Genomic DNA, 19,197 nt, shown 5'->3' with positions numbered 1-19,197 from the left:
ATACCCATACAATGTAGGTCCTTAGCAGTTGCCAATCTTAAGTATTACCTTTGCTTGTTTTAATTCTTCAGCATGGAATGTGAACTCTGCAGTGGAAAAGCAAATGGTAGTTACTTTCCTAGTGTTGAACAAGTAATTGTTGATACCTTTTACTTCAGATTAGTGCTACACTGAATTTTCTCACTTGCTTATTTACAAGGTGAAACATTGGGCTCTTGAGCCAAAGTGTGCATTTGAGAGGTGCTAAAAGTCCCCTGGAAAACCAAAACTCTGTCGTTGTGACTTTCATTCTAAATAGCATCCTTCTCCAAGAGGGCATCAGTAGTTGCAGTCCTGAACAGGAGCACTCCACACTGTGACATTTTGTTGCAAGTCCCACTTGTGTTTCTTGATCTGTTACTACTGCTTTGGCACCTTTTTTAAGACCGCTGCTTCACTTTGTGATCCCAACCAATCAGGGACCATGTAGTGAACATGATGACATTGTAGTGCCATGTAGCCAATTAGATTTGGCTGCCTGATGTCATTGAAAGAAAATGAAGCCAATCCTTTACATTCATTTAAATTAGGCTGTGGGGGGACCTTCTGCATATCCAAGGAAACTGTACTTCCTCAGCAAGAGAAATATTCCTTGTTTTGCTGTGCTGAGGCAGTTTTGTTGCAGCATAGTAATAGGGGGAGCCTCTGTCTCAGACATTCTGCCTTCTTCCTCTAATGTTCTCATGCTCTCTACCCCACCCACCACCCCAAAAAGAGCACAGGAATTTTAGTAAAACTCATCCTCTTCCCCCATTTTGGGTCAACACTACTTTAGATATGTATGATATTGTTTCCCCCTCTCCCCAAGTGGTGATAAGTTTAAAATGAAAATGATCAGACTGACGCGAGCAAGACAGATACATAGATAAATATTGATATGATTTGGAGGTAAAGATAGTTTCTAAAATAAGGATATTCTAGGGCACATTTTACACTCTACAAGTATATCCTAGCTACTCAGGAGTAGAGCACGCTTCTTTTCCTCACCATTGGGCAAAGGAGGATCTGCAATTGGCACATACTGTGGGAGTTACACTAGGAGGATCAGAGACCCCCACAGAAGGAGGCAGAGGGGGCTAGAGTCTCCCTACCTCAGATGATCAAGACTGCTGTTGCAGTCCAGCGTCCATTGATAAATAAGAGGGAGAGGTCCAGCCTGTGTTCTAGGACCCAGCAACCAACCACACCGCTTTGCTTGATGTATTTTGGGAGCAGAAGTTTGCTGTAGAGGGAGGAGTCAAGTTGAGCACTAATGTAAGGGGAGGGAGAGAGAGGGAGACACAGCTGAGGTTGAGAGTGAAGAGGATGAGCACTGAATTGTGTGTTTTTCATTCTGCGACCATTCTATAATATTCATGAACTGTGTCTTTTTTTTCAGTACAGTTGGTCACCCTTTTGAATTGATTTTTTTATTTAATATTGGGCTGCCTTGAGACCCCCCGGCACCTTAAAATCACCTCTGGAATCCCTGACTAGAATGAACCCCTTCGAGCAGGATGTGTGTTAGTTTTAAAGCTAGAGAAATACCCTGAGGCACAATCTCCTCTATAATTCTGGTCCTTTAACTTGCAGTAAAAGAGAGAGGTGCTTATTGGATAAAGGTGGGCAGCTTCAGGCATTTGGGGTGGGTTAGGGTATTTTAGAAAATGTTTTTATTGTATGTTGTACATCGCCCAGAGTGGCTGGGTGACCAGCCAGATGGGCGATTAATAAATTTAATAATAAATAAATAAATAAATAAATAAATAAATGGCTAATTGGAATCTCTTCTTGTATTTATGTATGTGTTAAAGGGAATTCGCATGCTATTTTCTTGAACATATGGCTTGCTCTATATATTCTAGGATATCTAATATAAACCAAGGTAGGGACTGGGTGGGAGTTGTCAAGGGGTTGTCAGGTGATCTCTCAAGGGAAATCTTTGCCTCCCCACTACCCTGCATGCCAGCAGTGGGCAGGAGCATCATCTTTTCTTTCTGGCACTCCCTTCTCTCTCCTCTTCCCCCCTCTCCAGGAGGCTGCAGAGAAAGGGGGTGGTGTGCTTTCACAGGGCTTTTGAAATTAGGCATGTGGCCCCTAGGACCACAGGTTGCCCACCCTTGGGGTAAACCGAGGCAGTTTTCACTGTAAGAGAGAAAAATAATTGTACAACAATGCAGTTTGAGACCAGAGTGAAAGACAATAGGCTGTCCGGGACTTTTCACCCCACATACTCCAGAGAGTGATATGCCAGCCAGCCAAAGAAGTAACAACTCATGGATCATGCTTTTCCTATGAAGCTGCCCTTCCAGAACACCTTTTAAACCCAAATAGGACAAGACTATGCCATTCAGTTATTCTGTATTTGAAGCATGGAATACCTTTTTAAAAGTTCTTTAAGTGAAAGTTCACCACACCTAAAAAAGGATACTGTAGAGCTGGAAAAAGTGTAGAAAAGAGCAACTAAAATGATCAAGGGGCTGGAACAACACCCCTTTGAGGAAAGGTTACAACAGCTGGGATTGTTTAGCTTGGAAAAAAGAGTAAGGGGAGACATGATAGAGGTGTACAAAATTATGCATCCTGTGGAAAATGTGGAGAGGGAGACATTTTTCTCCCTCTCTCAAAATGCTAGAACCTGGGGTCATCCTATAGAGCTGATTGGTGGGAGATTCAGGACAGATAAAAGGAAGTACTTCTTCACACAGCAGATAGTTAAACCATGGAATTCACTGCCATAGGATGTAGTGATGGCCACCAATTCGGATGGCTTTAAAAAGGGGTTGGACAAATTCCTGGAGGAAAAGGCTATCAATGGTTACTAGGCTACTAGTCTTGATGGCTGTGTGCTGCCTCCAGTACTAGAGGCAGTGAGCCTATGTGCACCAGTTGCTGGGGAACATGGGTGGGAGGGTGCTGTTGCATTCATGCTCTGCTTGTGGGTTCCCGGTTGACAGCTGGTTGGCCACTGTGTGAACAGAATCATAGAATAGTAGGGTTGGAAGGGGCCTATAAGACCATCACGTTCAACCCCCTGCTTATTGCAGGAATCTAAGTCAAAGCATCCCTGACAGATGGCTGTCCAGCCTCATCTTGAATGCCTCCAGTGTGGGAGAGCCCACCACCTCCCTAGGGAATTGGTTCCATTGTCTCGTTGCTCTAACGGTCAGGACGTTTTTCCTGATGTTCAGCTGGAATCTGGCTTCCTGTCACTTGAGCCCATTATTCCGTGTCCTGCACTCTGGGATGATGGAGAAGAGATCCTGGCCTTCCTCTCTGTGACAACCTTTCAAGTACTTGAAGAGTGCTATTCTGTCTCCCTTCAGTCTTCTCTTCTCAAGGCTAAACATGTCCAGTTCTTTCAGTCACTCATCGTAGGGCTTTGTTTCCAGTTCCCTGATCATCTTTGTTGCCCTCCTCTGAACCCTCTCCAGTTTGTCTGCATCCTTCTTAAAGTGTGGTGCCCAGAACTGGACACAGATGAGGCCTAACCAGTGCTGAGTAGAGGGGAAATAGTACTTCACATGATTTGGAAGCTATGCGTCTATTAACGCAGCTCAAAAGAGCATTTGCCTTTTTTGCAGCCACATCACATTGTTGGCTGATATTCAGCTTGTGATCAACAACAATTCCAAGATCCTTCTTGCTTCTAGTATTGTTGAGCCAAGTATCTCCCGTCTTGTGACTGCATTTGGTTTCTTTTCCTAGGTGCAGAACTCAGCATTTATCCCTAATAAATGTCATTCTGTTTTCTGCCCAGCACTCCAGCCTATCAAGATCACTTTGAATTCTGTTTCTGTCTTCCAGAGTATTAGCTATCCCGCCCAATTTGGTGTCATCTGCAGATCTGATAAGCATTCCCTGCACTTCCTCCTCCAAGTCATTAATAAAAATGTTGAAGAGCACTGGGCTCAGGACTGAGCCCTGCGATACCCCGCTCGTTACCTCTCCCCAGTTTGAGAAGATCCCACCGATTAGCACTCTTTGAGTCTGATTCTGTAGCCAACTGTGGATCCACCTGATCGTTGTTTCATCTAGCCCACTTTGAATTAGTTTGTTCATCAGGATATCATGGCGCACTTCGTCAAAAGCTTTGCTGAAGTCGAGGTATATTATGTCCACAGCATTCCCACAGTCCACAAGGGAGGTTACCTGATCAAAAAATGAGATCAGATTCATCTGGCAGGATTTATTCTTGACAAACCCATGTTGGCTTTGAGTAATCACTGCATTATTTTCAAGGTGCTTACAGATGGATTGCTTTATAATCTGCTCCAGAATTTTCCCAGGGATTGATGTCAGGCTGACTGGTTTGTAGTTCCCAGGTTCCTCCTTTTTACCCTTTTTGAAGATAGGGACAACATTAGCCCTCCTCCAGTCATCTGGCACTTCCCCCGTCCTCCATGATTTCTCAAAGATAATAGACAGTGGTTCTGAGAGCTCTTCTGCCAGTTCCTTTATTACTCTAAGGTGCAGTTCATCTGACCCTGGAGATTTGAACTCATTCAAAGTAATGAGGTGTTCCTTGACCATATGCCTGTCGATCTCAAGCTGCAATCCTGCCCCTTCAGCCTGTAGTTCGCCTTTGCCAGGGGGCTCATAGACAGAATGCTGGACTAGATGGACCCCTGGTCTGATCCAGAATGGCTGTTCTTTTGGCTCTTCTTAAGTGGAATTATTGAAGTATATTGTAAAAATATTTTCATAATCTGAATGCCTTTCTTCTAAGCCTGAAATTTATGATGTCCTTGGAAGGATGGTGGCCAATTTATTTATTTTCAAAACAATATTTATTAAAATATCTTAATCTCAGGGGTAAAAGGTCTACATGTAAAGGGATAAAAGGCGGGTTAAAGGTCTTCATGTAAAGTCAGCTTGGGTGACTTCTTAGGTCAGTACTCAGCTGAAGCCAAAATCGATCTCCCTGAAAGTAAATAGAAAGCAGGGCTTTTGTCTATGAAGGCACTCTAACCTGCTCTGACTATCTACATGCTCAGTGCTTGTAAAGCATTCCAGCTATTGTCTATAAAAGAGACTTAACAATGGCTGGATTTCTGTGGTGCCTGAAGGTACACAGTCAGTATTTGAATATCATTGTTTAAAGTGAGATTTTGGGAGCATATCACTTATCTCAAAAATATTTAAAGTATTTAGGGCGAGGGAATGTGAAACATGCTCATAAATGACAACATTTTAAAAACTCTATATTTGTATGAGTTGGTTCTGGGACAGACGACTCCAAGGTCACTTTTGCAATGAACTGTTGAAAGGCTTTGGAAGTATGATAAATACACACAGAGATCCTGGCAGTCTGCACACCATAGAACAGGTGACAGAACCTAAGTCTGTGGTGAGTCTTGGAATGGGAGATCTGAAGGTTGCCAGGAGGCAGAGAGATTCAGCCTGTTTGAGTCACTGACCTCCTCTGGGTAAAGCAGGAACTGCAAGGAGATCAACTACTCCAGTGAAGAAAGACTTCTTATGCCAATAGATTGGCATGGTCACATGATTTCTCCCATCCTGGCCCCTATAAAAGCTTCTGAGTCAGGTTAGCTCACTGGTTGAAGCAGGTAGACTTGCTCTTGGCAGCTACAGACCACCTTGCCTTTCCTCAGCTTCATAGGGTCCTAAATCTGACAAGAGATCAGCTGAGCATGTGCACCTTCTGTTAGACTCCTGGCTCAGATTTACAGGAAGATTCCATTGTTGACCGCTCCTGTCATGTTAACATCTTGTAAGAAGAGCCATGCTGGATTAGACCAAGGGTCTAGAATTCCATTCACACAATGGCCAACAAACTGCCCACAGTAAACCCACAAGCAGGACATGAGTGCAACAGAACCCTCTCACCCAAGTTGCCCAGCAACTGGTGTACATAGGCATACTGCCTTTGATACTGGAGGTAGCATATAGCCATCAGGACTAGTAGCCATTAATAGCCTTATCCTCCATGAATGTGTCCAATCCCCTTTTAAAGCCATACAAATTGATGGCCATCACTACAACTTGTGGAAGTGAATTCCTTAGTTTAACTATGCACTGTGTGAAGAAGTATTTCCTTTTATCTGTCCTGAATCTCCCACCAATCAGCTTCATGGTATGACCCCGGTTTTTAGTATTATGAGAGAGGGAGAAAAATGTCTTCCTATCCACTTTCTCCACACCATGCATAATTTTGCACGCCTCTGTCACGTCCACCCTTACTCACCTTTTTTCCCCCTAAGCTAAACAATCCCAGTTGTTGTAACCTTTCCTCATAGGGGAGTTGCTGGAATCTCGAATCCCAGCATTTCTTAGATTATAGTTTCCATACCAAACATCCATCTAGATCAGGCATGGGCAACACGTGTTCCTCCAGAAGTGTTGTCTACAAGCTCCATGATCTCTCACCATTGGCTATGCTGGCTAGGATTCATGGGAGTTGTGGCCTCCATATATTTTGGCTTACAAGTTGTCCACCTGTGATCTAGATAGATATTTGGGGAAGGGAGGATGGAAAGACCAGTGGTGGACGTGACAGTAATGTTGTATCTCCGTGGCTGAATTGGATCATGAGGTGTGTGAAGCAAATGTGGATCACCATATATCTGTGAAACGTTTATGGAGCCAGAATTGATTTTCTCCTGTCCCTCCCAAAAAACACCCCTAGTGCGTAATTACACAATAATGAGTTCCTTCTAAGGCCAGTGGGGCTTATTTCTGTGTAAAGGTGTTTGAAAGTTGTGACCCAGTAAGTAGCTCACACTTCAATAGGCTGTGAAGCCTTACTGAGAATTATTGGATTGGAATTGACTTGAAGTTGTTCTTATGTTAGATTACTTAAGTTGTAAGTGAGGGGAACCATACAATGTTCTGTTACTGTGGCCAAGCTTCTTTTTCTGAACTTCCTCTTCAGTACAGCAATGTGTGTTTAGGGATGATGATTGTGCTGTGGGACCAACTAGTTCCCCCCATGCTGGAACAGTTTTCTGCTAGTCAGATCTGGCTGCTTTCCCACTCCTTTTGTTTACTCAGGCCACATAAAGTTCCTGCACTGCAGGGGAGACCTTGTATCAGTTGATCTGGTCCACGTATGTTTAAGTAATTGCCAAGCACCATCCATTACTGGAATGAGAATGCTTGAGGCAAAAAACTTGGAAGCAAATTAAAGAGGGACTTAATTTCCCATTGAGTTAACCCCCTTGCTTTTTTTATCCCTTTCATCCATCATCTCTCTGCCAACTGATTATTTGACCTTGAGAGACGAGTTTAAGGTTAATGGAAGAGCTGTGTTCCTTGCAGCTGTGTCTCTAGGTTTCCCTGACATTCTACAATCCAGCACTCTCCCATCCAGCAAATTCTTACATATTATATATGTGATGTATGCTCCCTATGTGTGAATCTTTGACCTGATTCACATGACTGAAAAAGGCACTGAGAACCGCCCTGGCCATCCATTAGCGCAGCAAGTTGTCCTTTGCAGGGCTCCTCATTTATTTATGTGAATCAACACTTTCTGCCTGCCTTAAGATACTGTTTGCCCCTAGAAATGACTCTAGTATTTGGCATTTGCTTCTTCCAGTGTTGTGGGCCACATTTTTAACACACTCCACCATTCCCCTTTTATTCTGAGTAAACTGGTAACCACTGTAAAGCAGATCACATTTTTGTTGGCTTGTACTTGTGGCAAGCAACTCTACCTTTTAAAGCAGCTGAGAACAATAGGAGGAAATGCTGTTATTAACACAGCTGCTGAATTGGAAAGTTGTTTGGATTTCTGCCCTGCATTTTTCAGTGCTCCTTCCACATGTAATCACTTGGGATCTTGGTAGCTCCTTGGGTGGGATGGTTCAACCTTAGAACAACCGGCTACATAGCGGACCTAGTTTATATTTATGGATCAGGTGTGCAAAAGGCATACAAGAATAGTTCTGATCTTTTTTGTCTTTGTTTTGTGGTGGTAAAGATTGAAAGTCATATAGTGCTTGATGGCTTCTAATGCTGGATTAATGTCTGTGATAGAACACTTTAGACTGAAATCCTTTGTGCACTTACCTAGGAACAACCTGGGTTTGTTTGTTTGTTTGTTTGTTTCATTGTGTTTCTCTCTGGGTGGTTCACAAAAATTAAAACCAAAAAGTACACAGTAAAACAATATAAAAGCATTAAAACCACAATATAACAATACAACCAGAATAAAACCTAGCGGCAATTCAGAGATTTAAAATGCAGAGATTTAAAAGAGCAAAGCTAAAAGACTAGAAAGTTTACTTCTGAGTAAACATGCATAGGATTGCTTTGTTAGAGGACTAACTTGCCACAGGCTTCTCACACAAACCAGGTTGAGGAAATAAAGAACAGCTTGGATAGAAAATTAGCAGCTAGCCACTTGTGATTTGGGTTCTTAAGAGTATATATATAATGGATGTCAGTTCTATAAAAATAATGAGATTCAGGGCAGCTCTAGGTGTCACAGTTGCTGCAGGAAGCGCTCTTTGGCCCAGGTTTCCAAAATGCATACGTTACTGCCATACTTCATGTATTTCCTGTAGTGTAATATTGGACTTCCCAGAGCATTAGTGCATAGACATGAGCACAGTGTTACATGCTACTCTGTTCTAGGATTGGGTGCACTGTCACTCAAGCTTTTTAACGACTGCACTCTCTCTTGACCCTTTTCTCCACTGTGCTGTTTCAGCTGTCCCAGTGAATACCTGTATCCCACAATCTGTACTTGTATCTAAATTGCTGCTACCCACAGTCGTCACTCAGTGTTCCTTCCTCCTTTGCTGTCTTCAAAGGCAGTTTTAAGCTTCTGCTTTGACTCCAGCATTTCTAGATGTCACATCAAAGTATTTCTTGGGTTCCAAGACATCATGCCTCCGGAAAACATAATGGATTCTAAACTATATCAAAAGCAGCAGCTCTATAGATTATATAGGTGTGTGTGTGTGTGTTCAGTTTTCCTTTCTTTTGGAATGCATGATTTAGTTATTTATAAAATTATTTCTGAGCTATCTTTCAGCCCAGAAAAGGCAATTTGCAATTTAAAATTTTAAAACAATTTTAAAACTCTAAAACATCATACCACAGCAAAATTAAGAACAGGAGAAAAACAGTATTTTAAAAACTGTGTGGAGCAAATATATTTAAAATTGCTTAAAAGCCATTCAGAACAAAACAGTTTTAATGAACTGCTTAAAAATAAACAAAGAAGGGGACAGTCTGATCTCCTTAGGAGACAGAATTCCACAATCAGGGAGCAACCACAGAGAATGCTGTGCCCCGTGTTTCCACCAACCCAACCTCTGTTGGTGAGCCTCCAAACCAGATCTTAAACTGTGGGCAGGTTCATATGGAAGGAGGCAGTCTTTCAGATATCGTGGCCCCAAATTGTTGAATGGATCCGGGGTTCTAGGGTTTCAAGAGAAACTATTTGACAGTCGAACACACTGCCTCATGAGGGTGACAGGCTCTCCTTCGTTAGGGATTTTTTAAAGCAGTGGCTGGATGGCTGCTATCCAGGAATGTTGTAGCAATGGATTTCCTGCTTCGGTAGGAGCTGTCAGGGTGGACACTGAGCCCATAGAATCCCAGAGTAGTTCTGATTCGGAGGAAGAGCAGTCACTCCTGGGAGAGGAGCGCACCCCTTTTTCCCAGGGCCCGCAGCTGACAGAGATTCCTCCCACCAACATTCCTAGATTAGAAAGCAGTCCAGGGAGTGACCCAGCACAGATAGCAGACTGGGTTGATGCGCGGCGCAGACGCAGAGAGCGGCACCAAATAGAGGGTGAGGAAAAGAGGCGTAGCGCCCGGTTGGCGCTCAAAGAAAGGTTGCGCCCAGAGGATCCAAGGGAAAAGGGGAGGGATTCTCCCTAGTCCTTATATTCAGGGGTCTGCCAGTAATTGCCTTTCAAACGGGGACCAACTGTTCCAACTTAGGGCATAGGGATGCTGCTGCTCAGATCTAGTAGCTACCTATAAAGTTGTTAAGTTATAAAAGAAAAATAAAGCTTTGAAAAGAATCCCTTTGTCTGTGTCTGGACTTGGCTACTGGATTAGACTGAGAGAGGCCTCCAAGGAGCCCTTGACAGGAGCTTGGACTAGATGAACTTTGAGGTCGCTTCCAACTCTGATTCTCTCTGTCTAATTGCCATTGGGGTTTTGGATCACATGGAGGCCTACACATGTAGAGTTATATGTACATAGACCTTCCATCTTGACTTTCACACTGTACATGCAGACACTGGGGGTGGGGAACATGGTATAATGTGTGTGATGCCAGGGGGGCAGATACATGGCATGGCCCTGCTCATGTGTTGAGGTAAGCTGGATTTTTAGTGCCCAAAAAGGCTCTAGGAACTTGTCATTTAATGATGCACGATACTGTGGAGAAAGCACTGTATGGAGGCATCCAAAGCAGCTTTGCATGATGCAAAGAAAGTGCAGAACGGTCTTGTGGCACTTTAAGACTAACAAATGTATTATGGCATAAACTTTCATGAATCAAAGTCCACTTCATCAGATGCATGAAGTATTGTTCTAAGTTGCGGGTTAGATATACGCATGGGGTGCATCTACACCAGGCTTTTACTCTGGGGTGGGTGCGAGTCGAGGCCCCTCATGATAGTTGACGTAGTCACAACTTTATAGCCATCTGTGGTTTTTGCCCGGAAAACGCAGAGTTCCAAGGAGTCGTTTTACTGCAATTTTAGGGGGTTGCTGCAGGTTTCTCTGTGGTTGCGGGTAGTCTGTTCCTTCCCCCAAACCGACTTCGCATTTTGCAGCGGGCGTATTATAGGCGTGCGTAGTGCCTGCGTCACTCTGTGATGCCCCTTTACTCCCCCCATCCCTTCGCAGCTGCACAGTTACAGAGGCACAGAGGGGTGTTTTCATCTATTTGATCACACTTTCGCACAGTTTTGCAGCTTCTTATCTTCACAACGGTTGTGGATTCAGTACCCAAGGGCTGGGGAGTGTCTTGGGGGAGGAACAACATCACTTTGGCCACCATTTCGGAGCGATGGCTAGGCACATAGCGCTTATGCTTGTGAGTGAACCATCGTGAGAGTCTTGGGCTGGGGAACTGACAAACTGATGGTGTGGAAATGGAGCACAAAACACCCACTTTTTACCTAAAAAGGGATGGAAAGACACAGCAGAGCCCTTCAAATACAGAACAGCCACTGAATGTCGCACCCCCACACTGATGGGACTGCACAGCTGCACATTTCAGTAAAATGACACAAAATAAAGGGCACAGCGAGTCTGTAAGGGACGCGCGCAGTACATCGCAAGTGTATCACAAGGCATGCTGACTCGAAGCCGCATTGCTGCGCAGTTGTGACAAGGTGGGGGGTCAAAGTGGTGCCATATAGATGGGGCTATGGTTGGGGGAATAGGATTGTAAACAGTGACCTTGTTAACAATCTCTCCCCTAATCCTGGAAAAAATACCCCAACCCCAATATATAACCTACAACTTAGGATAACACTTCATGCATCTGAGGAAGTGAATCATGGTCCTTGAAAGCTTGTGACATAATAAATGTGTAAGTCCTTAAGGTGTCACAAGACTCTTCATTGTGTTAGGTAGAACTAACACTTGATCTTCCTTTGTAATGGTTTTTTCTTCACTTCAATTTGCAAATTCTGTAACCTCTGTATTTCCAAATATCAGTTCAAGCATATCTTGTATTTGTATCATTATGGATGTTAAGCATTTGCAAAATGATGTAAACTTTTGCAAAAATGATTTAAATATGGCATATACCTATGATTTGTGCATAAAATGGAGGAGCTTTTTTTGCTGCATCTCCAACGTAATTCCACTTTAAAAAATCATGGGTTGTATGTTGTTTCTTCCTGCTATAACTGTTGATTTCTGCCGAAGTATAAACTGATAGCATCCCCAAAGGCTGGCACATGTGGCTTGTACTTTGATTCTGCGGGGAATACCAAACTGAACATAGACATTGGAAAGGGAAGTTAATTTTTTTAACAAGCTCTTCACCTTCATAGTTGTCCTTAATTCCTCTTTTTTGTAAATTACTTACCAAGCATACTTAAATGCCTTTATCCTTCATGTAGTTTGAACTTCCTGAAATACTGGGAAGATGCCTTTCTCTTTTTAGAGAATGTAATGCATAGAATCCTGAAAACAGTGCATATTGCACTGTTCTAGACAATGAAGTTACTGTCAGTGCCAAAGGGCATCAAAGCAACTTCTTGAGATGGAGAAACAAATGTGTATAATTGGAGGTGAGGCCAGCTATTAGAATGATGTTGCAAAATCCTTTAACAGGAGACACCACCTCAGCCTTGGACAGATCTGTTGGCTAAAAAACTGTTTTATGGTGTCTTGTCTTTATGGGGACTTAAGAAGTGCTAGTATTATCTATGGAAAAAACTATGACAGTTGTTTGTTGCCTCAAAAGACATCAATTGCCTTTCTCTATAGTTCTGAAACAAGGCTTACATGCAGCCATAAAGTTAGTGCCTCACTTGCCTTAACTCTAGGACCTGGTTTGCATGTAACGACAGCTCATAAGTTGTTGCAACTATGGGTTGTCTGGGTTGAGTGAGAGCAAATGCACTGCCTCCCGTGCATGTGTCACTTCCACTTTCAATTACAGTGACATCTGGACCCAGAAACTCTGGGTTGTTTGGGGTTTAAACTACCCAGAGTTAACCCATAGTTTGTTATTGGGTTAATTCTGGGTTGTTTAACCCCTAAACAACCCAGAGTTTTGGGGTTTGGGGGCATTCCTGGTTGTTAATGGAAAGCGGAAGTGATGAGCATGCGGGAGGCAGTGTGCTTGCCCCCGCTCAGCTATAGCAATTCCTTGGTTAAACAAAACCTCATAAGGTATTCATGTATGAGGCAACCTTATTTTCCACCTGTTCAGTTTCTTGCAAGCAGGGAGCTGTATGTCTCTCACAATTTCGAATGTTAGCATCCAAAATGTAGCAGTTGAATGAGAAGAGTTGGGGAGAGAGACCATAGCACCCAGTGGTAGAGCATGTGCTTTACATGCAGTGCTTTACATGCAGAAAGAACCTCTGGTTAAAAGGGCCAGGTAGCAGGTGATGGAAGAGACCTCTGCCTGAGAGTCTGGAGCACTGCTGCCAGTCAGAGTAGACAACACTGGGCTAGCTGGAGAAATAGCCTGAGTTGGAACAAGTTTAGAAGCTTTTACTTAAAAAGAATTTCCCTTAAAAAATCACTTCATGTGTTGCTTTCAGTACCATTGACCATAGTATCCTTCTGGGTTGTCTGTGTAGGGTGAGTGTTGGGATACTGTGTTGTGGTGGTTCTACTCCTATCTGACATGTTGATTCCAGAAGATGGTCCTGGGGGATATCTCTTTAGCCCTGTGGTGTTAAAGTTGTGGGATGTTGCAAAGTTCTGTTCTGTCCTCTGTGCTATCTATACAAAACCTCATGCTGATATTCTCTGGAGGTTCTGGAGTGAGGTATCATCAGTATGCTGTATATGATGCTGTAAACTTGGAGGTTTGGACAAGAGAGGGTTAATGGGTCAAAAATGACTGCATAAAGTTCCATTATAGTCAGCGGGCCAAGAAGCCAAGTAATCTTTTTTTTATTAGGTAAATGGCCAGTAGATGCTCTTTTAATAGCTAGGAAATCGCAAGTCCTGAGCTGTATGGAATGGTGGCGTACTTTTCTTCTCTCCCATCCCAGCTGATGAAATCCAAGTCTGTGTGCCTCTCTGAAAAACCAGTCTTTCCCAGCCTGGTGCCCTTTCCCAAACTAGCTGGGAATGATGGGAGTTGCATAGCCCTCTGCAGAACCTGGGAGGGGGGCAGATCAGGACTACAAGCAGGCCAGATTTGACCCATGGGGATGAGGTTCAACATTGTTGACCTGGAAGGTTCTTCAACTTGGAGAGCCAGATTCTCCCTGGCCAGAGAGGGCTGACTAACCTTGAGGCTGAGTGGAGAGCTCCTGAGCAGCATGGCCAGGAAGATATAGCCACTAGGCTGAAGTACTTGGACATCCTTACTTTAAGTTATCCCTTACTCTCATTTACACACCTTGGGTGGACAGATTTTGGCAGGTCAGGTGGGCACAGTTTGGGGCACACTAGCTGCTACTGATTTTATTCTGATCCAGAAATTTTCTTATTCTAACAAGTTCTCCTTCATTTAATGAAAGATATCATGTGACATGGTGTTTTTTTTAAACTGGTTTTTGGGGGTGGGAGTGGCAGGGAGAATGTGAGCTGGGGTGATCCATTGCACCCAGTGTCCCCACCCTACCTATGGGTGTGTGTTGTGATCTAGCTAATGGAGACTGCAAGTCAGCCTTGCCCAAACCTGGTGTCCTCCAGGGTTTTGAACTACAACTGCCATCATCCCTGACCATTAGCCATGCTGGCTGGGGTGATGGGAGTTGTAGTCCAAAATATCTGGTGTTCTCCAGGGTTGGGGAAGGCTGCCGTAAGACTAATTCAGAGTCTCAGCTGTTGCTGAAACCCTTTTTAGTTGTAAGATAGACACTGCTCAGTAGCCTGCAATGACAACTATGCAGATACCATAGATTTTAGGTGTACGCTTCCTCCCTTCCCCTTTTTTTCATTTTAAAGAATGAAAGTAATAATTCTTTTCTTAGGATTGCAGAGGTTTTCCTTGTAAGCTTGGGAAGCTCTTACTGTCACAGACTCGATCTGGGTCTTCACTGTTGCTTTTGCATGCTCTGAAGGGTGTTTCCTTCTAGGTCATAGAAAGGACAGTACAAGGAGACATGTATTGTTGCAGGTTCCATTCGCGTCAAACTTTGGGCTCTTTTTTAGCTTTCAGCCCATGCTGTCACTAAACAAAAATAGAAAAATAGGACAATTTAGAATTGTATCTCTCTTCTGGAAGTTGTCCATGTTGATTGGGTTTGGAGAGCATTGATGTGCTCACACAGTAAGTGTGAATGTTGAGGAAATACCTTTGTGTGTAATGGTCTTGTTCGTTCTCTCTCTCTCTCTCTCTCTCAGCATCAGAAACTGTCCTTGCAAAATGAGCCACTTTCCTCGGAAGAGCTCCTTGGAGCACCTGCAGTCGGAGTGCAGGCATTCCAGGGGAGACTCCTCAAGCAACTTATCAATGGATACTTTCTGGCTAGAGGTGGAGAGCATCAAAGAGAGTACCGAATGTGAGCCAGGAGAGTGCAACCTTATGGATGCCAAACCCCCAGAAGGTAACCTTCTCCCACTGGGCTTGTGGGAACTAAGAATGATTTTTATGACTGTCGGGTTACTGGGCTCATCAGCTGAGTAAGACTGCATATTATCTGGACTAATCTTGGCTGCATACTTAAAGTACAGCTGGCATAGTGTATTGGCTAAGAGGCTTGCGGCCAAGCTAGACATGGCGTTAATTGTGTCATCAGCCCTTATGTGATTGTATTTCAAAAATGCATAGCAGCTGCAAGGGGAAGGGACCAGACCAGATTGGGACCATGGTGGTAGTGGGAGGGGAGTTTTGACCTTCTGCCCCCCACCCATGGACCCAGTCTTAATTGGGCCCCTCCATGCTTTCTATTTGCCCCTGGAGGAAAGCTTTTACTGGCACCAGTGGTAGCTTCTTTCCCGGGCAAGTAGCTGATTGGGTGATTGATTAAGGGCTCCTTCACATGGAGCTTTTATCCTGCAATTGAGATTGCTCCTTCATGGAAGCTTGCAGGCTCTTTACATGACTCAGTGATCATCCCAGCCATCTCCTGCACTAAATGCCCTTTGTTCCATTTTTAAATGGATCACAGATAATGAGCTATCAAATTACCCTGTTGTGTTCCACTTCAGTTCCCTCCATCAAAAGAGTTAAAGCCTCAAGAAGCGGAGCAATGAAAGATAATGGAAGACTCAGATATGGGGGAAAGGAGGTGGGAAAGGAAGTGCATGTAAAGGGAGTCAGTTGTGATACTGCATTTAAAACGGAAGCAGAAAGCCCCGTTTTAAATGCAGGATTTTAGGCTGGTGTAGAAATGCCCTCAGCTGGGTGCAAAGGGTTTAAGGCACCCACCACCACCACCATGGCCTAAATCTGTTTTTGTGTTGTTCTGTGACTGTTTTTCTTTAAATGAGCTTATATCATGATCAACATCATGTCTAGTTTGGCCCTGAACTATGACTCCAAAAGTCCCTTGTTTGAATATTGCATATGTCATGAACTCAGTAGCTGACCTTAGCCACTGCTGCTGGCAGAGGGAGTTTTAAAGTTTCTCAGCCTCATTCCCATTGGCGATATCCCCATATAAAAGTATTAACAGTATTCATCTACTACAGTGCAGGATTGTTGGAGAGGTTATTGAGACAGTGGGCTGGTTTGCACAATCACTGGCATCCACCATGATTTAAATAAGCCATGGTGGGTTGTGGTGTGCACTGGCCACAATTATGAATATTCACACTGTGGTGGGTGGGCGCCATGGCTTATCATGATGTGCGAACTTGAGCAGAGTGGCCTGTTGTCCTGGTAAACAAGCCACCCCAGAATTCTGTTGCAGCCCATGGATTCCAGAAGATCTATTGTTTTTATCTTATACGCTGCCTTGAGAGGGTTCTACCCTTAAAGACAACCTAAAAATCATTTTAAATAAAATAAATGAATTTGCCTGCATGCACAGGTGTATGTTCTCCATTAATAATTAGGGTAGCTCCGCTTTCTCTGTGCAAATGTGCACAGTATATGTGGGTATACATATTGTGCTCAGGGGTAGGGGGTACAGACAACTGTCGCATACATTTTGCTTTTAAGTCTGCTCAAAGTATCCTTAATAACCCCTCTTTTAAAAAAAAAACTGCTTTGAAAAAGCCATATTCACACACTGTAGTGTTTAATTCATCAGTGGTGTATGCTTTGCTCCTTCACTGAGAAGAGATGGGCTGTAAATGTATGTCATGTTTTGTGGTTCCATCCTCTCAGCTAGACATGAGGGGAGAAGAAATGAAAATTTTAATAGGAGACCACTACTTCTTGTTCTCTGAGGAACTGTGAAGAAATAATTGCTGGCTTGGAATTTTTGTCATTACTTGTGGGCAAGGCATGTCAAAAGAAAACCAAAACAACAATATAGCAGGAGGCGTTTATACTGCTTGTTTGTGTCAAAAGTGTGTGTATGGTGGTGGTGGAAGGGTGTTGCCCTGTAAATTCCAGTACTACAGAAGGTATTGTAATTTGTACCTAATTGTTGTTTGGAACCACAAGATGGCGCTGCAAATAGTCCAGTAGCTTTTGGTGATGTATCTTGCTAAAATATTTTGGAGATCACCAAGTGTACAAAAATGCAAATGAAGGATTTACAGGAATAAGCAGGGGGGAATACAAAGTCTTGCAAAGAGAATCAACTTGTATAAAGGAAATAGCAGGTGGATACCACTTTGAGAGGAATGGAATTTTATTGTCAAAAGAAATGGCAGTAATGACCCCATTTTTCCTTTCCAGATGGGGATATAGCTATCCCAAGGTAATGGGGTCAGTCAGTCTGTCTGCAACACCAAATCAGTAGCCCCCCCCCAAAAAAGAGAGAGAACTACAGCTCAGAATTATTTTATTTGAGGAACAGAATTTATGAAATGCCCTGTGCATCTTTGTCAGGGCAGCTCCATTTTACTAAAATAAGTAGTAATAATATAGTGTTTAGAGTCTTCAAAGCACTTCACACAATTATCTTATAATCCTCCCAACAACCATGTAAGGTAGATCAATATTAGCCCCATATTGCAAATGGGAGGCTGAGGGAATAGTGGACCCTTATTGAGTTCATGGCAGAGATGAAATTTGAATTGGTACCTTGCTAATTTACATAAGAGCTGTACTGGATCAGATCAAAGGCCTGTCAAGTCCAGCATTCTCTTTCCACTGTGGCCAACCAGAGATGTGCATGGGAACTTGTGCTTTTGTCATCACTTGGGAAAGGAGAATGTGTTGGCCATTTATCAATTCTCTCTCCACTTTCTGCTTTAAAACCTCCATAGTGGATATCCCAACTGTGACAGAAGCCCTATGCAGGCGTTCACCCGCTTGCATGTCGGTCTAAAGTGTGGAGGGGGATGTGGGCACGCACATAAACCCTGCTCCCAGTGTCCCCGGCTTCCAGTTAGACCTTAGCATGTTGAGTGCGAAGGTCTGAAGAGGGCTCTGTAAATGCATTCAGCTGGACGCGCTTTCAGAGTTCCTGCGATCGGAAACCCTGATAAGGCAGGGTTCGTGATCACAGGAACTTTGTGAGTACATTCAGTTGAACGGATTTATAGTTCTCTCCTTAGACCTTCGCACTCAAGGCGTGAGGGTCTAACCAGGAAACCGGGTGCACAGGGATGCCGGAGGCAGGGTTTACGGGCGCACCCATGTCCCCCTCCACACCTTAGCCCTATACGTGAGCAGGTGAATGCCTGCATAGGGCTGGAGCCTCTGTCCTTTTAAGAGCTCCTGTGCTAAGCAGCATGCAGCAGGTTCAGATTTATATTTTATTAGTTGATGGAAGGAATGGGCTTCCTCACTTCAAATTATGGAGCATTCCATTAGTGGGACTTCAATAGGCATCACATTGTTGGCTCAACACTACAAGCAAGAAGGATCTTGGAATTCTGGTAGATCACAAGCTGAATATGAGCCAACCATGTGATGTGGCTGCAAAAAAGGCAAATGTTCTTTTGGGCTGCATTAATAGAAGCATAGCTTCCAAATCCCAGGAAGTACTACTTCCCCTCTACTCAGCACTGGTTAGGCCTCATCTGGAGTACTGTGTCCAGTTCTGGGCATCACACTTTAAGAAGGGCACATACAAGCTGGAGAGGGTTCAGAGGAGGGCAACAAAGATGATCAGGGGACTGGAAACAAAGCCAGAAGAGAGACTGAAAGAACTGGGCATGTTTAGCCTTGAGAAGAGAAGACTGAGGGGAGATAGGATAGCGCCCTTCAAGTACTTGAAAGGTTGTCACAGAGAGGAAGGCCAGGATCTCTTCTCCATCATCCCAGAGTGCAGGACACGGAATAATGGGCTCAAGTGACAGGAAGCCAGATTCCGGCTGAACATCAGGAAAAATGTCCTAACGGTTAGAGCAATACGACAATGGAACCAATGACCTAGGGAGGTGGTGGGCTCTCCCACACTGGAGGCATTCAAGATGAGGCTGGATAGCCATCTGTCAGAGATGCTCTGACTTGGATTCCTGCATTGAGCAGGG

The 19,197-nt window shown here is 43.8% G+C and overlaps 1 protein-coding gene across 4 annotated transcripts in view; it reads left to right on the top strand.

The window, feature by feature from the left end:
* ARHGAP40 (Rho GTPase activating protein 40) overlaps positions 1 to 19,197 on the top strand; it is a 90,350-nt gene that overhangs the window by 42,486 nt on the left and 28,667 nt on the right. For 3 of the 4 annotated variants that reach the window (XM_084848376.1, XM_084848377.1, XM_084848375.1), the window contains exon 2: positions 15,004 to 15,206. The exons of the other annotated variant lie outside the window; for it this stretch is intronic. In XM_084848376.1, the coding sequence (XP_084704502.1) occupies positions 15,026 to 15,206 (181 nt within the window). In that variant the 5' untranslated portion in view covers positions 15,004 to 15,025. The remainder of the gene's footprint in view (positions 1 to 15,003; positions 15,207 to 19,197) is intronic. 4 annotated transcript variants of the gene reach the window in all.

This window comes from Heloderma suspectum, chromosome 4 (genome assembly GCF_057233095.1).
Source record: "Heloderma suspectum isolate Gila_16-S chromosome 4, 16-S_ref, whole genome shotgun sequence".
Lineage (NCBI taxonomy): Eukaryota > Metazoa > Chordata > Lepidosauria > Squamata > Helodermatidae > Heloderma > Heloderma suspectum.
This window is presented reverse-complemented; position numbering and strand designations above follow the sequence as displayed.